General features: G+C 42.0%; 1 protein-coding gene across 3 annotated transcripts in view; it reads right to left on the bottom strand.

Moving 5' to 3' along the window:
• Window positions 1-18,612, bottom strand: part of arhgap10 (Rho GTPase activating protein 10) — a 39,178-nt gene that overhangs the window by 5,156 nt on the left and 15,410 nt on the right. For all 3 annotated transcript variants that reach the window (XM_089006128.1, XM_089006127.1, XM_089006129.1), the window contains exons 6-20: window positions 17,957-18,067; window positions 17,341-17,445; window positions 17,031-17,160; window positions 15,608-15,714; window positions 15,430-15,524; window positions 14,913-14,994; window positions 14,746-14,788; window positions 14,565-14,633; window positions 14,174-14,248; window positions 11,294-11,378; window positions 10,655-10,713; window positions 8,263-8,368; window positions 5,957-6,116; window positions 2,958-3,099; window positions 2,309-2,471 (exon numbers count right to left, since the gene is read on the bottom strand). In XM_089006128.1, the coding sequence (XP_088862254.1) occupies window positions 2,309-2,471; window positions 2,958-3,099; window positions 5,957-6,116; window positions 8,263-8,368; window positions 10,655-10,713; window positions 11,294-11,378; window positions 14,174-14,248; window positions 14,565-14,633; window positions 14,746-14,788; window positions 14,913-14,994; window positions 15,430-15,524; window positions 15,608-15,714; window positions 17,031-17,160; window positions 17,341-17,445; window positions 17,957-18,067 (1,532 nt within the window). The remainder of the gene's footprint in view (window positions 1-2,308; window positions 2,472-2,957; window positions 3,100-5,956; window positions 6,117-8,262; window positions 8,369-10,654; window positions 10,714-11,293; window positions 11,379-14,173; window positions 14,249-14,564; window positions 14,634-14,745; window positions 14,789-14,912; window positions 14,995-15,429; window positions 15,525-15,607; window positions 15,715-17,030; window positions 17,161-17,340; window positions 17,446-17,956; window positions 18,068-18,612) is intronic.

Below are 18,612 nucleotides of genomic sequence, written 5' to 3'. Positions count from 1 at the left end.
AGCGTGAGGAGAAGCCAGGCGTCCCTCTGCGTCCCATGCCCGCCTCAGGGCCAGCGCTAATACATCGCATAATGGGCCAAATTTCCGGCGAGCTGCCGCTTCCATAGAGACGCTAATCAGGGGAATTAAAGGGAAAGGCTGGGGAAACGGGAAAGCTGCGCAGAATATGGCGTATATTCTGCGCAGCTTTCTCGTTTCGGTTTCCCCAGACGCTCCATACCCAGCGGTGGCTGCTCTGTTGGGACCAGGCTTGAGTGTGATTCATAGCTCCGCATCGGGATGGGGGTGTGGGGGGACAAAGTGCTACCGCGCAGCAAATCCGCTCATTAACCACGGTCTACCCTCCGGGCACAAGCGAGTGGGTGAGATGAGGGGAAAGTCACCCACATTCCTCAATGGTGTATGACGATGAAAACCACGGAAATAAATTGTCGCTTATGTTAGCAACTAGCGGACACGTACATGCGTAAAATCGGGTGGCGGCAGCGGTGGTAAAATTGATTAATGCGGGTTGGGGGAATGTTGTCAATATTTTGCGGACTGAAGTTTCAAACCAAACACAACAAAACATTTTTTTTTGTGTCAGAGAGAAGATTCATGATGAACTCACGGTCAAGCGACAAAACAGTCGCGGACGGGCCAACTCCGGGGGAATATTTTTTGGACTGTAGTTCACATGCTACTTATTTTTTTGAATTGTCTGAAACAAAGGGGATTTTATTTTTCCCTTAATTTTTGTCATTTCATTTATGCCAATGCCATCAGATTTAAATACATTTCACTCATTCACCACCACTGATGAGTGGACTTCATTTTTTTTAACAGGTGATGGATGGGGGAAATATCTGTCGCTACTGTACTGTAAATGTCACACTTGGAAACTTCACTGGTTCACCACTAGGAGATGACATCAATGTCCCATGGTTTTTTTTGTTTTTTTTTTTAATATGAGATCAGTAGAGTATGTGGCTCCTGTGGCTGATGACAGTAGTTGTGGTTCAATATGACTTCACATATAAGCGCACCTGCGTATAGGAAAATCATGGCTTTTGGGTGCACCTTATACACCGGAAAATACGCTAACTTCACTTTTTAAAAAAAGTTATACAGAAGTAGTCATTCTTTGGTTGATTGTCGCCATTTTAGGAAAAACACGTTTTGCTTTGTTTGAATGCTGCTATGCCGATGACCATTTTGTGTTTGGGAGCCTTTTACAGAGCGTCTTCGCCTTTATTAAATTCATAGAGTTGCTTGTTCTGTAGCGAGAAGGTGACACATGCCAGTGTCTTCTTGTGCCGGTTCCAAGCCCGGATAAATACTGAGGGTGGTGTCAGGAAGGGCATCCAACGTAAAAGCTTGGCCAAAACAAACACGCGAATCAAACCTCTGAAGATGGAGGACACTGATTCGCTGTGGCGACCGACCCCTTGAAAATACAAAGAAGTTTCAAACCAAACACAGAAAAACTTCTTTTTTTATAAGAGAGAAGATTCATGACGAAATCACGGTCAACTTGGGCCAACTCCGGGGGAATATTTTGTGGACTGTAGTTTCAAACCAAACACAGCAAAACATTTTTTGGGTGTACGAGAGAAGATTCACGATGACCTCCGGGCCAAGTGACAAAACAGACGCAGATGGGCCAACTACGGGGGGATATTTTGTAGACTGTAGTTTCAAACCAAAAACAGCCAAACCTTTTTTGGTCTTGATTACACCAATGGCTGACACCGAATGAGTGAATTTACTTGAAACAACATCAATTGGCATTGTTTTACATAATCATTTGGATTGTTATGAACTCTTGACGGCCAACTTTTTTTCACACGTAATTTTAAATGTCATTAAAACAATTCCTGCATGCGTCGGATTTGTATTTTGTTTGCAAGAATAAGATCCAAAGCATGTCCTTAAAACCAAACCACCAAGCCCAACAATGATTTTTGGCAGAACATCACGCCCCCCCAGCGAGTCTCGACGATGCGAAACGGGAGGGACGTGCATCGCAAAGAACTGCACACATAGTGGTTGTGGGAGGACTCCACGCATATCTTGCGAGGCAGACAGGCAAGCGGAGCTGGGGGGGGGGGGGTTCAGAATGAAAGAGGAAGCGCATAATCCCCCCCTCCGCCAGGCGCTGACAGGAGCCCGGCGAAAGGACGAACGAGGAAAAGATTTCAAGGTGAACTCAGAGACATGACACAGCAGAAGAAGAATGCCAAGCGCAAACCCACAATTCATTCGCTGCGTCAACATTCGGGACGACATTCACGGGCCGGCGGGCTGGGTCGTCAGCCGCGTGACTCACCTGGAGTTACTGCTACCCGATGAGAGACTGATGCTGAGAGGCAAACGCTCGCTTTTCTCCGACGTGGTGATATCCGACACCGAGGCCGACGACGACTGCGACGACACCGACTCGTTGCTGCCCATTGACGTCTCGTCGGCGGCCAGGATGGAGGTGTCGCAGGCTAATGACAAGGAGACAGGGGGGGGGGGCTCTCATTAAAATGGTTTTCTGAACAAACAATTATGGGATGGTGGTGACTTCCTCACCTCAAAAGTGATCAATTTTGCTTTTGACATGAGGTCTAAATAAATGGTTCGATTTTTCTCCAGCCGGTTGCGCCGCCCACGCCTCTTGCGACAACCGCTGACACCATTCAAGTCTGACTGGGCGAGCAAATGTGTTCTAAACAAGTTTTTCTTGTCCGTTTGATTAGAATTAAACTAAATACGTTTTCAATCATCCAGAAAATCGACAGCTTCCAGATACGGAAAGAACATCAATACGCCTCCGGCACAAGGCTACGAATTGATGCAATGTCACGCAGATGATTGTTTTGTCAAATGTGGTGATATCTCAAAACGTACCGCGGCGATTGGTGAGAATGACCGTCTGGATTCGTTCAAATCTGGCATGCAGCGGATGGAAGATAATAAGATTCATCGCCTACCGGTCTGAATGTCCATAACTTGCGGATTGTAGACAGCTAGCGGACGGCTCTGTCGATTCATCTTTTTGGACTGCCTCGTGGGTGCGGCAAAGCACGGGGCGGCAGGTGAAAGAGGGCACGATTCGGGTGCGTCTGTAAAGATCTGAATAGAGAGGGAAAAAATGAGCCGGGAAAACGAGTCTCGATACGCGGGCACCTGTGTCACGGTTTGAGTTGTCAAAAGGGTGACCACAAAAATGGCGTCGTTGACATCAATACGCTGTCAAAATGTCAGTCACTTGAAATGCAGAACAGAAAAAACAAAATGATTGTAAAGTTATTCACAACTTGGAGGGTGGGGGGGGGGGGGGGGTTATTGAGTGAACTGTAAACGCAATCATCGGGTCATTCGGTCGCAATGTTAACGACAACAGATTGGCTGATGCACAAAATAATTTGCAAATAAATCGACGAAACAAATGATGAACTGCTCAAACACTCCATGTGCCTGCGAGGGTGATTGTGATGGAAAGATGGAAACTAAATTCAGCTGTCCCATTTCCGAGAGGATCGAATGCGGCAGATGATGCAAATTCGGAATCATAAATAAATACATACATCCATAAATAAATAAACAAACCTATCCATAAATAAATAAAAATACATCATACAATAATATATAATAAAAATACATCATACAATATAATAAAAACACAATAAATATAAAAATAAATACACACAAATAAAAACATAAATAAACACATAAATAAATAAATAAATAAATAAATGAATTGAAAAATGAAAATAAATGCTACGTAAAAAATTTTAACAGATAGCTAGCTAGTAGATAGATAGCTAAACAGATAGCCAGATAGTTAAATAGATAGCTTGTTAGCTAGATAACAAGCTAGATAAATAAAAAAAAAACATTTTATTGTAGACTTTTGCTTACATTGCAAGCCTACGTGTTTGTTTTTGAAAAATGAATGAATCTCCAAGGATATGCTGGAGGTGCATATCCACAGGGAAACACAATTCAATTCTGATCTGTGGAGCTGAGAGGAACCTGAGTTGAAGATATGACCAAAAAAACAACTAACTTAAGTATCCCCTTGAGGGAAACTGGCCCTACTCTCCGGTAAAATAAAACAAACAGGTTCCGGATTCAAAGAAGGTTTGGTCCCCGGCAGTGTTTACATAGAGACAGGCGTGCCGTGGAGAGAGGAAGCTTCAGCAACAGAGCCTGCGAGAAGATCACAGGGATGGATGAAGAGGATGGCGGCGCGAGTAAGTGTGTGTGTGTGTGTGTGTGTGTGTGTGTGTGTGTGTGTGTGTGTGTGTGTGTGTGTGTGTGTGTGTGTGTGTGAGCGAGTGGCTGAGAAAATGCAAGTGTGAACAGGCGAGGCAGACACACGGGGGGATGGCATGAGAGAGAAAGTTTGTTGGAGCAAGCAAGGCAGAGAGTAGGGGAGTTGGGGCAGAGGGGGAGGAAGAGAGACAGGGAGAGACAGAGACAGAGACAGAGACAGCGAGAGCGAGAGCGAGAGAGAGAGAGAGAGAGAGAGAGAGAGAGAGAGAGAGAGAGAGAGAGAGAGAGAGAGAGAGAGAGCCAGAAAAGTGAGAAATTTGATTTGGCTGAGACTTTGGGCTGCCTCTCTCTGGGCAGATGGAGGTGAATGTAAAATGGGGCTACTCTGCTCTCGCAGACCATTGACAGTCTGAAGTTGGACTCTGGCTGTGTGGAAAGTTTCTGTCAGTCGCTCACTCGCACAATCCAAACCTCCACGCTCCAGCTTCCAAAAGGTCCCTCCTCGTTGCATTCTAACCAGTGTGGGCACGGTGTTTTTCATTGTGGGCTATTTACAGTTTTTGCTCAATTGATAGGATTATTGTATTTAAGTAAATAGTATTTGAAGGGGATTCTACTCACCCAACTGTACAGCTATTTGCAGGAAACTGATCGGTGCGATCACACCACATCCATAATTTATGATTTTTTTTTCAAAAGCACAAATCATAATTCGAAAGCACGGAAACAGTATTTCAAGTAGATCTTACAAAGTCAACCTTAAAAATACAAATGAGAGATCATTTGATTTCTGAAGAAAAATGTGGGGGAAGGTGTAGCTATAAATATATATATATACACAAAACAGCAGAAGAATTTGCCGTAATTTCCTGATAAATTTGCCAGCAGTATGATTTCTCCTTACATCTTTCATTTAATGAGGCCAAAGAAAGAAAAAAAAAAGAGAAAAAAATACACTCACGCACAACACGAAAAGCTCTTAGCTGGCATGCCGTCTGATCTCAGCACGGCTCCCAAACAGATTACAAAACTAATCTCAAACCTTTCCTCTCTTCCCTCCTTTGAGGTTCCTGCGCAAGTAACAATGAATGGAGAGATTAGGCGATCAGATGAACACGTAACCGTATTACATTGTTTAAACCAGCGTTCGATAACTGGGATTCAGATTGACGTTTGCGGCTGTCAAGATTGTGGGGGGGGGCACACATGCTCAAATGGTGGTTTGGATGCGTTTCATTTCTTCTTAATTAAGGGTTGAGCTCGCTTGCTTCCTAGCTGGTTCGTAGGTGGAGAGACCGTCGCGCTTTTGAACCACAGCTGAGAGATTCTCCATGCATGTAAAATCTGTCGTAAAGCAAACCATCAATAAACGAGAACGTTTTTTTGCCCACTAAAAGGATTTTACAATCTTAACAGTGAACACCAACGATATTTTGGTTCACATAGGTAAAATATTGTGGTTTGTTTTTTGTGCCGCATACTCTATTTTAAAAATGCCTTGCTGTGCTGACTCACACGTTGCCGGTAGAACATTTTGGGGAAGGAACACCCAGTTACTGGATGTTTTGTACTCCAAAAAAAACCCCAATACTTTTGCCACTGATACCACTTCACCGGCTTGATACCAGAATTGCCCACCTAAGATCTGAAATGTGTCAAACGCGATAAAAGGGGAGTACAGTTTGATAACCCCCCTTATTAGATTTATCACCTTCTCTTGATGCTCAATGAGGATCTCCACCACAATATTTTGGAACTTGAGGTCCATGATGGCGGCCACCGTATCCTCTTGTGGTCTCATCAGCGTCGGGCCAAAGACCACGCCCAGATTAGCCACCGTCATCAGATTCTGCTTGCTGTGGGCCGCCACGCTGGAGGGTGAAGAAACATTGCAGTTAGAAGAAAAACAAAAAAAGACAGTTTGGCTAGGGTTTGTAGCGGGTTAGCCGCTAATAAGTAGCTGGCAGCTCGCGAGCTGAAGTAGCATTGACACTGACGATGGATGGTAACTTAAAAATGATGTTACAATTTTCACTACCTCTGAGGGGTCCATTTTTCATACTTCACTGCATTTACTTTCTATTGTTTACATTCATCGTAATGTCAAATAAAAATGTTTGAAATGTTGGTGTACTTTCTAAAAATCCCTGTTTTTACATTTGTAGAGACTAAAAGGTTGAAGGTCCTCATATTTATTTCCCAAAGCGTAAAACAAGGAATGTCAAATCGTGAAATGATTGGAAGTTATTTCGTTAATGTGAGGCGGTGGAAAAAGTGGGATCAAAAAACTATTTTCAAGACAGGTGAAGGGATTTCACAGTCAAATTCTGCTGCAGTGCGGCGCATCTACAAGGGGGGTTGGGGGGGACGGCTTCTTAAATAGCTCCCGATGATCCCTTTGAAGACAAAAAAAGTGGTGACAACTCGCATTTATAACATCGCTGAAACCATTTTCGGATCGGAGTGTGAAATTTTGGCTTTGCTTTCCGTTTCCCCTGCAAGACATGCACGTGCGCCAGCACCCCGCTCCTGCAGCCTCCCCCCCCCAAAAAAAAAAAAAAAAATATATATATATATATATATATATATATATGTAATACAGTAAAGTCTCGTTATATCGATATCGGATATATCGATAGTCCCGGTTATATCGATACTATTTCTATGCACGCACGGAGAAAATTACATGCAAACAGGGTCGGATATATCGATAGTCCCGGTTATATCGATATTTTTTCGGACTCCCTTGAATATCGATATAACGAAACTTTACTGTATATATATATATTAAATAATACAATATAAAAATGTAATGATACTATAAAAATGCAATATAAAAAATACAAAATAATACAACAAAAATACAAAATTATATATATAGATACATGTATATAATTTTTTTCAGTGTCCCCAGTCTGGAGAATTTCACGCCGGATAATCCAAATTAAATTTCAATAGCGCTGCCTGCAACAAGAGCCTGATCCCGCAGTGGGATTCTATGAAATAAGATATAGCAGACGTTAGCCGCCTCAGGGAGCAGTGGGATTATTTACTTTTCCTCAATTTGCTCATATTCGGTTTATAAAAAGCTTGCCAAGGTAAAACCTTGTAATGCTAGCTAACATTATTTCTTGCTGATCTAATGTGGTTGATAAAAGGTGATGCGCCAATTGTTGATCACCCAACGGTCGTGCGGTCGGGAGGTGGGGCTGAAAATGTTGTCATGGAGAATTTGTGTTGGCAGTAGGATACAGATAACGTTGTGGAAGTTCAAGCTTGATGAATATTATATAGCAAAAATGATATAAATGGAATCAATGGAAAAGTGACTTTTTGATCGCTTGTATCTAAAGGACGCATGGATAGTTTGACGGATTGTGACAGCGAGCGAGCCGTTTTGGCTGGATTGTGATGTCACAATTTAGCTCATTTGCATCAAAACTGCTTCCGCGCTTTGTCTGCCCGTGACGGCTGGAACGTGAAATCTTTTTTTTTTCCCAGATGATTGTGAGTTCGTTTGATTGACAAATTGGTGCAGTGAAAGAAGTGCTACCTTGACTAAAACGATTGTGTCTCTAAATGGGAAGTAAAAAAATCTTATCTGGTCGTTAAATTCAATTCAGTGTAAAATCATTCTGAATTTCTGCAAAAATCTTCTGATTCGTACAACTTCCCTCATATTAGCCTGCTCGTCGAGCAGATGCCTCGCCCCATCTGCAGTTGAGCAAATCTACAACCCACTGGCCGTTATTTGTCAAAACACATGAAAAGGCGAAAGAAACACGCTAAAGCGCGAGAGGCTGCTGGCGCCGTCAGCGGCAAAGAAAGAGATGGAGTGACAGCAGGGAAGGGGGAGTGAAGAACTGAAGAGTGGGAGTGAGGGAGAAAAGAGAAGAAGCATGTGGAGTGAGAACGAGGAGACAGACAGACAGGCAGGCCGAACGAAGCGAGTTCCGAGCTTGGGGAGGATGCAGATTGCATGAACTTATGACCACTACGGGGACGGGAATCACTCACTTGGCCAGATGCTTCATAAACAGCCCGAGGACTTGTCGATTCTTCTCCGGCAGCTTGTGGACTAGGCAGTGGACGGCTTGGATGCGAGACTCTGGACTGCCGCCCTCTGTTGAAAAAAAATAACGAAAAAATAAATAAGTGGCAGAAAGCCAAGAGTGGACAGAGACTGTAATCATCCAATCAATTCTACTTCTTAGCCCCAAGCGCCTAATAGGACACATTACGGAAAATAAAAAGTTAGCAGATCTTTAAGGACGCAATCATCGGGGAAGGAGGGGTGATAAAGCTCCGGGACGTGGCGTTAAGGGCAAGGGAATGATGCATTTCCGTTTCAGAGGAGTAATGATAATATACGGTGTGAAGCCTGGTGGAATTTGGCAGTGGGAGAAGCGGATGGAGGAGGGGAGGGTGGTGGAGGGTGGGCGATGGGCTTTGCAGAGGAGACAGATTTATATTTAAAAAAAAAAGAATGGCTTAAATATCTCCTCACACTTGGGCATCTGAGCGCCCACGCCAGATAGCATTACTATGGAAACGATGACATGGTGGGGGGGGGGGGGCGTCATCTGTCAAACACCCCCCAAAAAATACATAAAGAAAATAAAAATCACCGCTAATCCACTTTTCAAAGCCTCTCCTCTCGTTTTGAGCCGCTGATGAAAAAAATGCCGTCAATCTCATCCAATTATAGCACTTGTTTTTGAATAAGATTTAATTAAAAACAAAATCGTACGGCGGTTGAAATAAGGATGCTTGCTATTCAAGGTCGAAGGGAACATTTGTAGGTATGTGAAATAACATTACACAAGCGTGGTTTAAAAATATTTAAAAAAAAGCGATTTAATGTAAAGACACACACACGCATACACACACACACAAGAGTGCTCCATAGATGAGTGGATCGTGAATGTCATTTCACATTGACGTTTTAACTCTCCAGAAGTTTCAAGAACAAATGCTGAACAGAAAGCGAGCGCGAGACAAAATTAAGAAAAGCTCAGCCAGTCAGTCGGCGTGCTGGGGGCTCTTCTCGACGAGCACCGTAAAGGACTTGGAAGTCAAACCTAATCAAAGTGTGATTGAAGTGGTGGATTTTCAGCTTAAGTGCTTTCATAAATACATGGTATTTATGATTTAGTCATGGCGGCCATTTTGATGCAGGGGAATTACAATTCAGATGCACTCACGACTGAATAAAAAAGTTAACTAAATGTGTTAAATTGACCACCAAAAATAATCAATCATACAAAAATATCTGTCTCAAAAATATAATAAACATTTTTAAACGATATTTAGAGCAGGTGCAACCAATTATTTGGCCACTTATGTTCCCGCACAGGTATTTATTACTGCAGCAGCCACTTGTTTCTAAATGAAAAACATCCATGACAATGAAAAGGTTTTGCATTTGGTGTCGCTTCAGAGTGAACAAGAATAAAACTATGGTTTAACTACAACTTAACTTTTCAAAACACAATTACAATTTATTAAAACACCCTCCTTTAAGTTCGAGTACCAGATTTTCCAAACTATAAGGCACACCGGATTATAAAGCGCACCTTGAATTAATGACATTTAAAAACCTTTTCTATAAATAAGGTGCTTTTTGACAACTCCATTATCTCCCAAAATGAATAACAAACTATTTTATCATTTCCTCAGCGGTAAAGTATTAGTATTTTCATGACACTGGTTATCTTTTAACTACAGCAAAGTAGAACACGTAGAGCAACATTTATACCACACATTTTAACGAGTTTCCCTAAATTTGGTAAACTCATCAAAAAAATACATTGATGGTGTTACGGTAAATTAAATGTGAGCGCAATCACAATACAGGAACACTCGTAATAGTGCAAAGCAATAACAATAACTCAAATGACTGAAAAGCAATAGTAGCATCACAATGCAATGTTGTTCGTGTGCTAATGTCCATATTCACAATTCGACTAACCTTGTTCAACGGTAAACACACAAAAGAAACATGAATCTCACGTTGTTCCATATTTAAGGCACATGTTCAGTTTTTGAAAAACATTAAAGGCTTTTTGGTGCGCCTCGTAGTGCGGAAATACGGGACCCCTTCTCAACCAAGCTAGCATAAATAAGCGGCAAGCGTGTTTGCTTCAAGATGTCACTCCTAATTTATTATAAAACTGGAAAGAAAAGACATTGACCCATTAAAACACCATTTTTTTAAACCAAACCACGTTATTTTCTTACACTCTGAGGCTTTCTCATAAGATGCTAGCATATGTGAAACACTATAGATGGGATAACAGAAATTAACACACCAATGCTAAACCATCAAACAGTCATTCCCATTTTAACAGCAACCACCATTTTGTTCTTTTGTGCGCCTGTACATGTTGATTGCACTCGGAACACATACTTGCCGGGCTGATGAACTCTTTGTAAAGTCCGTAAGTCATCAGTGGCTCGGGAAGGCTCCTGCACGGGTAGAAGGGAGAGTCGAAATATGTGAGAGGGGTAGGAGTAAGGGAGACAGAAATAGCAGCCGTAACTGTTTTACGGGTGCACAGTCATGATGAATGCGGCTAGGGTCGAAGGGGTGGGAACGGGTTGGGATGGGGGGGATTAAGACAGCGTCCTTTTTGAGATAACCAAGTTCATCTGAAGGTACTTTCACCGCGGAGCTGGACGCCGTCCAGAGGCACTTTAAATCTCGGCGGAAAGTGAGGACATTGGTCTTATCCGGACGGGACAGATATTGAGGAAACAACTCAAATACATTACTCGAGAGTCAACAACTTTTGCAAATGAACGAATGAAGGGGAGAGTTAAAAATAATAATAAAATAACTACCAAATATTATAATACAAATTCAGTTTCAAATTATTTCCATATTTTTCAACAGACTGCCTGCAGGAGCCAAAGACCATTTTAATGTCGGCGCTTCACCCACACGCTGTCAATCTGCCGAATCGACGGGGGCAACATTGCGCGATCGACTCCTTAGCGGCCATTGATCAGGAAAAATTCTCTTTTTTTTTGTTGGGCAGAACCTTACCTCAGGTATAGCTTTAGCGCGCTGGTTATGGTTTTCACGTCCCAGTCCTCGCTGGTGGACAGGTCCACTTCGTTGCTCTTCTCGTCTGAAAAAAAACACACAGATATTGTCAATGTAAAATCAATACATTTTCAAATTGACATGTTCGTCAATTTGTACTTCACAACTGCACTTGGCTTGCCATTGCGAATGTCACATGAACAGTTGAATCGCGACATTTTATCATTTGTAATTTATGATTTTCTGTGGTTTTATTTAGGTGCTTGTTTTGTGATTCTAAAGTATCCTTGAGAGGCTTGAAAGGCGCTTATAAATAAAATGTATTATTATTAGCAAGTCAAGTCCGAGAGCAATTTGACATCGCTTTTAGTCGACATCAGAGGGAGCTATTGGCCTGAAAAGGATGAGAAAAAATACAAATAATCTAGACTAGTGAGGGCACATCTAACACATCCTAGCAAATAGCACGTTTGCGTTCAGTTCACTTTTAAGTACCGGAATGACTAATTGCACTTCAACCAGAGTATTTATTTATTTTAACACGAGTTTCTGTGTTGGCCACCTCTGGGAATACGCAGTCGCAATTTTAACAGCAAATTGGGATTTTTTTTTCTTTAGCGAGGCGCGAATAAATATACACAGTAAAAGTTGTAACGAGACGTAGGAGGCCGATAAAAGCGCTGCAGATGGGAGCGCGTTCGAGCCCCAGCGGACACGAGAGCAAGTTAGCGGTTCGACACTAATTACAAGATTAATTAATCCCTCACTACTTCAGAGGCGCTGCAGGGACTCTGGAGAGCTTTCGGGATGGGAATTGAAAGGCGCGGAAGTGTGTTGCGTCATATGTCAGGCGCAGGAACCAACGTTAGTCATCTATTTTTGTCCTCAATTTTCCGGCATATTTTACCTCATTCTTTTTTTAATCGCGGGCAATGCGGCAGGTCCACAGTGGGCAGACCCCAGACCCAGATACCTTTTTTTTCATGCGAGTTTGATTCATTTTTTTGGGGGGATAAATACTCGTAATTAAACTAATTTTGAAAGAGGGTTGGCAGGAGTTACAGTTATTTGCTAACCGCAAACCAGGAACTGCTGTCTACCCACATATGCATTTTACAGTGGAGTCAGTTTTGTCTGACACACAAAATTCATTCAGGCATATTTTCATACGACAAAGCAGCAATGCTAGCAAATAAATACAATGAAATAAAATACAATTAACTCATTCACTGCCATTCACGAATTTATTCAGGAATTGAAAAAAACAGATCGCCATTACCGACTTTGTTTGGGTTTAGTTTTTTCATGCTTGAGTGCGGATAAAGCGCTGGCCATGGCCTCTGGCAATATTTTTTTCTTTTCCACAAGGGGGCAGCATTTCCTTTTTTTCCATGGGAACAATTGTTCCAGCTTCAGCTGTTGTTAAACTGCTATATAAACCAATATGTATGTATTTTGGACATCCACCCTCATTTCAAACTCAGATAACTCCAAGTCAAATAATTTAGGAATTAACTTTCTGACGAAAGAAGAGAGTCAAAGATTTCTAACGCTGTATTGAATGTTTATGTAGTCTTAAAACTCAATATTCTGTGAATCCTGCAATTCAAGTGAAAACGACAAAAACCCTGGTACTGGAGAGGACACATTTTTGCACATCTGGCAGTGAATGAGTTTAAAAAATGCTAGTCAAGTGAAAAAAAGTGTTTTATATTGATTGTATTTTAAATCCGAAATCATGTGAATTAAAAATAAAACCATGGTTGAATAATAAATTGAATAAGTAAGTGTCATTCTTTTTTTTTCTTGATGCAGCTCTGGCGTTGGACCTGACTTGCTCGACTATGGGGTAGACTCAAGAGTGTCGGCTAACGCGTTGGTGGAAGACGAGACAGGCCTGGCTGCTTGCTCCCGCTGCTTGGGTTTGTTGCCATTCCGAACACAGAGCTGGAAAAGTCAGACCCGTGTCTGCCAGAGGAGGCGGCAAACTTGGGAGTAGGAAGTGGGGTGGGGGTAAATGTTGGGAGAAGCAAATGAAGAACTGGGGGTGGGGGGGGGATAGATACTGGGGGTGATTCTGTGAATGCGTGTGCGTGTGTGAATAGTACATGGGAGTGTCGTGCTTTACCAATTTTTTGGATTGGATTGGATATGCCTTTATTAGTCTCACAGTGGAGAAATTTACATTTCACAGCAGCAAAGTGATTTTGCTTGCAAAAATCACATTTCCTTTCCATAATTTCATGCGGAGGGTGGGACATTTTTTTCCTAACGATATTGTTCGTTTTTTGAGAGAGTTTTTTTTAATGCTCAAAAGTTTAGGACTTGATTGTCATACATTTTCAAGCACAATTTTGCCTTAATTTTTGCTCTTTTAACTCATTCGCTGCCATTTTTTAAAATCTCAATACAAAAAAATATAATAATTTCACAGGTAATCTTTAAAAAATTGGCAGCTTTATTCTCGCAATGTGATAATTAAGTTATTTTTTTTCATGTATTGCCTGTAAATCATCCTCATCGTCATACAAGAACTCAAGAACTTAAGGGCTTTCTTTCTCAAAGTTGGGGTCTTTATTAAGATAAAAAAATGACAAATTTCCCTTTTAATACCACTAATCTCGTCTCATAACTTGCGCCGCACACCAGTTCTATATTGACAATTGTATGAAGTGCTGCTAACACGAGTAAAAATTCTTTCTGGCCTTCACCCGTTCAAGCAGAATCTGCTTGTCTTCGGTTTTTACTAAAACCAGACTTGCGGCCTTAGGCGTAAATAACTTTGGCATATTTTGAAGAAGGGTGGTGGCACATGTTTTTAAGGCACGTGGGAACCCCCCACCTCGGAAACGTAAAAAAACTACAGCAACAACAACTTACCAATCATTAAGGAGAGGAGCTTTTGCACCTTGGAGCTGACACCAACGACTCTGTACAAGCCTTGGTCATTTATTCCTGCGTAACAACCATAAAACGGCGCATTGAAGTGTTATCCAAAAGGCTTTGGTTGTATAAAAATGAGCAGAAACATTAAATAAATGCAGGACGATTTGTCATTTGCATGTAAATACAGCAACAAGCAACTGTGGTGATGAGCGGGGAAGCCATTTTCAAAACTGGTGCACGCCTGACCCCTGGTGTGCAAACAGAGTCAGTGCAACGGTAGTCCCCGCCTTCCGCGGTTTTATTGTCAGCATCCTTTTTTTCTCCTCAATTTGAGAGCGTGTAATATCCCTGGCAAATTTGAACGAAATTGTTCAACAATGCTCACCTCTTGTTTCGATGGCACTGATGGAGTTCTTCACAAAAGTCAGCCCAACGTCATCCAATTGAGCGTCGACTGCAACAGAAAAATATGTCACCGAGGACCTTTTTTTTCCCCTCACATTAGTACTTTCTTTTAAACTTTCCACAGACTCTTCTTTACTCAGTGCGGTCGCTATTGCACTTACTTCCTCTTTCTTTTGAATATGTCCTCCCGAGATAGTGGCCGATCTGAAACGAGACATGCTTGTTATTGTGTCAATGGGCAGCTGCGTGTCAGCGTAACAATTGCTTTCGCTTTCATAGCAGAGCGAGCTGCCGCTGATGACATGGTGCAAGGTTGTTTTTGACTCACAGGTTCCTTCCCGCCCATGGCAAGCATCCAGAATTTGTGGTCATCCTCTGACAGAGCCTGCACTGTGAGGGCTGTGCCTGGCCTGAGAGAAGCAGCACATTTACGCCATGGCTAACGGCGTATTTCAATAAATAGTGGCTAGCTTTTGAAGAGATGCTTTTTCACCCAAAATCATCACCGAGCGTTATCGACAAAGTGTGACGACGGCAGTTTATGGATGCGATTGCTCGACAAGTCCACATGACTAAAACAATCCGAAAGCTTGATTTTGACTAAGCACCAAGAACATGTCGATATGCCACTAAAGCTTGTGGTCAAAGTGGCAAAAAATAAGATAAAAAATCCCCACAGACACTCAGACAGGAAGTAATTGTCAAGCTGTGTTGTTTTTTTTAAATTTTGGTTTCAACATGAATTAGATTTGACATAATTTGAAACAAACTGGCAATGTACGTTCATAAGACACTTCCGTCCAAATAAAATGGCCGTTTCAAAAGACAAATGAATCAAAACCTACCGATTTGTAATGTCGAGTTCCAGGCAGAACCTCCTGTCCAACATGTCTGTCGTTTTGCGGACGCAGGACTTGAGCGTGACCGACTCCGTCTCACCCTGAACACGAAAACCAATTCGGGATGAGAGAACTAAATGGCAAGGTGTTTCAACATCTGATCTGCGTGAAATGGCTAACTCACACTCCTTCCGCCAGATCGGTGGTCAAAAGTCACCATATGGAGGATCTTTTGCTCCTTGACGAACGTGCAGTAGCGTTTTACCCAGCTGGAACCAAAAGGGGGCGGTCCTACAAAACGCCACAAAAAAAAAAAGATGCCACGGATGAGAATAGTTGATATGAAAGTTTTAAATGCTCGTCACCGCTCAACAAAATAAAATGAAAAAAAAAATAGGAGGGAAGGAGTTCATGTTGGAAAATAAGGTCAAGTTGAAATTTCAAAATGACAACTTAAAGGACAATCACTTTTTTGTTTCCTAACTGACATCAGAAAAACCTTTGACAGCATCTAAAATACCCAAAACACGCAGGCTGATATTTTTAGTCAAATGCAAAACACCAATAAAAATGACTTAAAGTGTCTAAAAAGTACTTAAATTTGAAACCGGAAGTGGCCAGTTTCAGAAGGTCCCGCCCCCTTGTTCGTGGCGTCACGCCAAGACAAGACCTTGCCTTGCTCGAGAATCAAAACAATGGCTTCAGATTCAGAGAATATGCTTTCTTGTTACTCATCCAGTTATGAATATGATTCAAATAATTCTGAAGAGGAAAGCATAAATGTTTGCAATCGATTAAATAATTTATTCCGTCATTTTGAGGTATCTAGGGGGGGGGGGGGATGTAGCACCAAAAAGAGGCAGAAGATGGCGACAAAGTCCGTGGAAACGGGCTGAATAAGTCCTTACAATTTTTGTCAGCGAATAACATATAGATACTCGGTGCAACACACAAGGATTCACCATCGCGTTATGTGTTTTCCTTCTAATTTCGCCATCAACACGGATCAACACGAAGTTTTCAGCGTTCCTTCAGTAACGTGACGTGAGGACTCGTCACCAACTCAAAAACAAGACTTCCGGAATATTCAACGCGAGTCTTAAAACGTAAACTATAGCTATATGCGGTGGAATCTTTGTAAAATACGCTCAGTAGAAGTCATTTGAAGCGATTTTACAAATTATGGACACAACTTCTCCGGAGAGGTCGGTTGCTTTAAGTGCCTTTCGGGTACAAAGAAATTGGGCTTTACCGTTCATGTCAGAGCAAGTCAAAAAAGTATGCCGCACGTTTGTATGGACACTAAACAGTATGTGTGATGATTAACTCATTTATTGCTAGACGATGTGCAAAAATGTGTCTCTCCACTTCAGTGCCAAGGTTTTTGTCATTTTCAATCAAATTGCAGGACCCACAGAATATAGAAAATTTTTAGGAAAAATTTGCCAGAGGTCTGACCAGCGCTTTATCGGCACCCCTATCCCACAACAAAAACCAAGACCCGAACAAATTCGGGAATGGCACTCCAGGTCACACTTTTCAATTCCCGAATAAATTTGAGAATGGCAGCAAATGAGTTAAAAGACAAACGCAACAGAAATCCTTACGTTTTTCCTGGACGTAAAGGTATCCCTCGCAGCTAATCGGGCTTGTCTGTCTGTACTCCTGAGGGGTCTCTCGAATTCTTTTCATAAGCTCGTTGACCTCCGAGCGCGTACCCTCGAATCGACTCCTCGTCTGAGATGTGTGGGGGGAAGGGTGGAAAGTGACATTTGTAGCGAATAGATTGCTGGAGCCTGATTGTGACTGCATGTATGGTAGCACAGGTGAGAGATTCAGGTTCCACCATAGCCGTTATAATGTAGGAACAACTTGAGGAGAAAGTTGAAAGAGGAGGTTTGCAACAATTGGACTTACATTTTGAATGTTGATCTGTAGTGCACGTTTGTAATGGTCAAAGTCTTTGGCGAGCTCAAAACCCTGGTGATAAAAAGTGAAGACCGTCTGGAAGAAGGCCAGCATCTGCAAAAAGAGGTTGACAAAAAGTCATGGTAAAGTAGTTGGTTTCGTCTGTCTGTCTGTCTATCTGTCTGAGTCTGTCTCTCTCTCCCTGTCTCTCATTCTGTCTCCCTCTTTCTTCCCTGCCCTCTCTCTGTCTCCCTGTTTCTCCCCTGCCCCCCCTCTCTAATATTTATTTATTTGTTGATTTATTATATTTAGTTTTTCAACTTATTTTATATTTCTTATTTATTTCAGTTGTATTAGATTTAGTATTAATTTTTGTTTATCTCATTTTTTTATCATACTGGGTTTGTTGGATTGTCTGACAATATTTATTTGTTTTCAAATAATTGAATATTGGGCTTTGGAATATGGTTTCTTCACGGTGACGTGTCAATAAAGCAAAATGTCTGCCAGTCCCTACCACACCCCCATAAAAAAAAAAATCACTGAACTTTAGTTTCGGTGACTTTGCGCATTATGAATAGTGTATAGACAGTTCCAAATGTGCATGGCTGGGCACGTCACTCACCGGTTCCACACATTCAAATTTCTTCCTCTCCTGGATCTCCTGCAGCTTGCAGACGTAGTCCAACGACTCTTCCTGGAAGTGCTGCCTCATGGTTTCCACCTGGACGTCCGCCTGGATAGAAGAAACACATACACACATGGTGAAGATCGTTCTAATCGTGCACAGATACAGCCTAGGATGGGGTGGAACATGTTGCGGTGGGCGCAAAGACTTAAACTCTCGTTTCTCGATTCAAAACCGTTGAAAATTGAGCAGCTTGAATTCACCGTCAACGAGTTGGAAGGGGAACGCTTCAGGGGAAATATGTGATGCTTCGCGGTGAGTCTGAATCATTCTGTCGAACTTGAGGTTGATAAAAATCAACCGGCGGTGACTTGAAAGTCTCGTTTGTGGACAAAAATACGAGAAGTAGTCATGGAAATAAAGGGAAAAAAATCAAATAAAACTGCTAAGAGGACAGAGGACTCGCCACTTTAGGTGAATACTGTACATGTTCCTACAACTGGAGGAAATCCCGGCGAGATAATCACTGTAATTATGAGCGTGTTATGAATCAAAGGGCAGGTTATCATCAGCCATGAGATGTTGTTTACACATGAATGAATAAAAAAATAAAAATAAAAATAAAAATTATGAAGAGCTTGTGGGAGGATTTC

Source organism: Hippocampus bargibanti, linkage group LG10 (genome assembly GCF_051943395.1).
Source record: "Hippocampus bargibanti isolate YZ-2025 linkage group LG10, ASM5194339v1, whole genome shotgun sequence".
Taxonomy (NCBI): domain Eukaryota; kingdom Metazoa; phylum Chordata; class Actinopteri; order Syngnathiformes; family Syngnathidae; genus Hippocampus; species Hippocampus bargibanti.
Note: the sequence above shows the minus strand (reverse complement) of the source record. Positions and strands in the feature narration are given on the sequence as shown.